Source organism: Coturnix japonica, unplaced genomic scaffold (assembly GCF_001577835.2).
Source record: "Coturnix japonica isolate 7356 unplaced genomic scaffold, Coturnix japonica 2.1 chrUnrandom830, whole genome shotgun sequence".
Taxonomy (NCBI): Eukaryota; Metazoa; Chordata; class Aves; order Galliformes; family Phasianidae; genus Coturnix; species Coturnix japonica.
Genome location: NW_015440187.1, coordinates 18,948 through 19,942, shown reverse-complemented (window position 1 = coordinate 19,942; position 995 = coordinate 18,948). Strand labels below are relative to the sequence as shown.

The following is a 995-nucleotide window of genomic DNA, read 5'->3' as shown; positions in this document are numbered from 1 at the left end:
GGGGGGAAGAAAGAAGAGAAGCGATTGGGTGAGCAGACCGGAAGTGGGCGGGACTTGACAAAGGGGAGACGAGCTGTGATAGGGCAGCGGGACCGGAAGTGGATGGACCACGTGATCGGGATACGGAAGATAAAGCGGAAGTGTGTGTGAGGTGGGGGCGGCCATCTTGGAAAGCGGAGGGTCAATGGGAGGGGGGAGGGTCATGCTCATGAATATTAATGATTTATTCAAATCGAAGGGGCGTGATCATGCAAATAGAGCAGCCTGGCTGCAGCCAATGGGATTGAAGGGGGTTGGGAGTGGGCGGGGCTTCCTTTTGGCCACGCCCCCCCCCCACCCCCCCCAGGTCGCAGTGATTTGAAGTGATTTGATTGGCGGATCCAACCGACTCTCCTCGACCAATCAGAGGCGTCGCTGCCGTTACTTCGGCCAATCAGAACGCGAGCCCGGCCCGCAGTCCAATCAGAAGCATCGTGGCGTCGTTTGGCCAATCAGAAGCGGGGTGTCCGTGATTTCAGCCAATCAGAACTCAGTCTTCGTCGAAGGTCAGGGTGCGACGCAGGCGCCCCATTGATGTGGGGCTGGGGGGAGACATGGGGCAGCTATGGGGCAGATATGGGGCAGGGTTATAGGGCAGGATCTATGGGGCAGCTATGGGGCAGATATGGGGCAGGGTTATAGGGCAGATCTATGGGGCAGCTATGGGGCAGAACGGGGCCGCTATGGGGCAGATGTGGGGCAGGGTTATAGGGCAGGATCTATGGGGCAGCTATGGGGCAGATATGGGGCAGGGTTATAGGGCAGGATCTATGGGGCAGCTATGGGGCAGAACGGGGCTGCTATGGGGCAGCTATGGGGCAGGGTTATAGGGCAGATCTATGGGGCAGCTATGGGGCAGATGTGGGGCAGCTATGGGAGCGCTATGGGGTATCTATGGGGCAGCTATGGGGCAGTTATGGGGCAGATGTGGGGTGTCTATGGGGCAGCTATGGGGC

General features: G+C 59.1%; 1 protein-coding gene across 3 annotated transcripts in view; it reads right to left on the bottom strand.

Moving 5' to 3' along the window:
- Positions 1-203: 203 nt before the first annotated feature.
- Positions 204-995, bottom strand: part of LOC107307737 (membrane-associated tyrosine- and threonine-specific cdc2-inhibitory kinase-like) — a 6,357-nt gene continuing 5,565 nt past the window's right edge. For 2 of the 3 annotated variants that reach the window (XR_001552497.2, XM_015851245.2), the window contains exon 4: positions 204-602. Coding sequence is in view for 2 of the 3 variants with exons in the window: in XM_015851245.2 (XP_015706731.1) it covers positions 530-602 (73 nt within the window). In the remaining variant the exon portion in view is untranslated. The remainder of the gene's footprint in view (positions 603-995) is intronic. The other variant, XM_015851246.2, reaches the window with a different exon arrangement.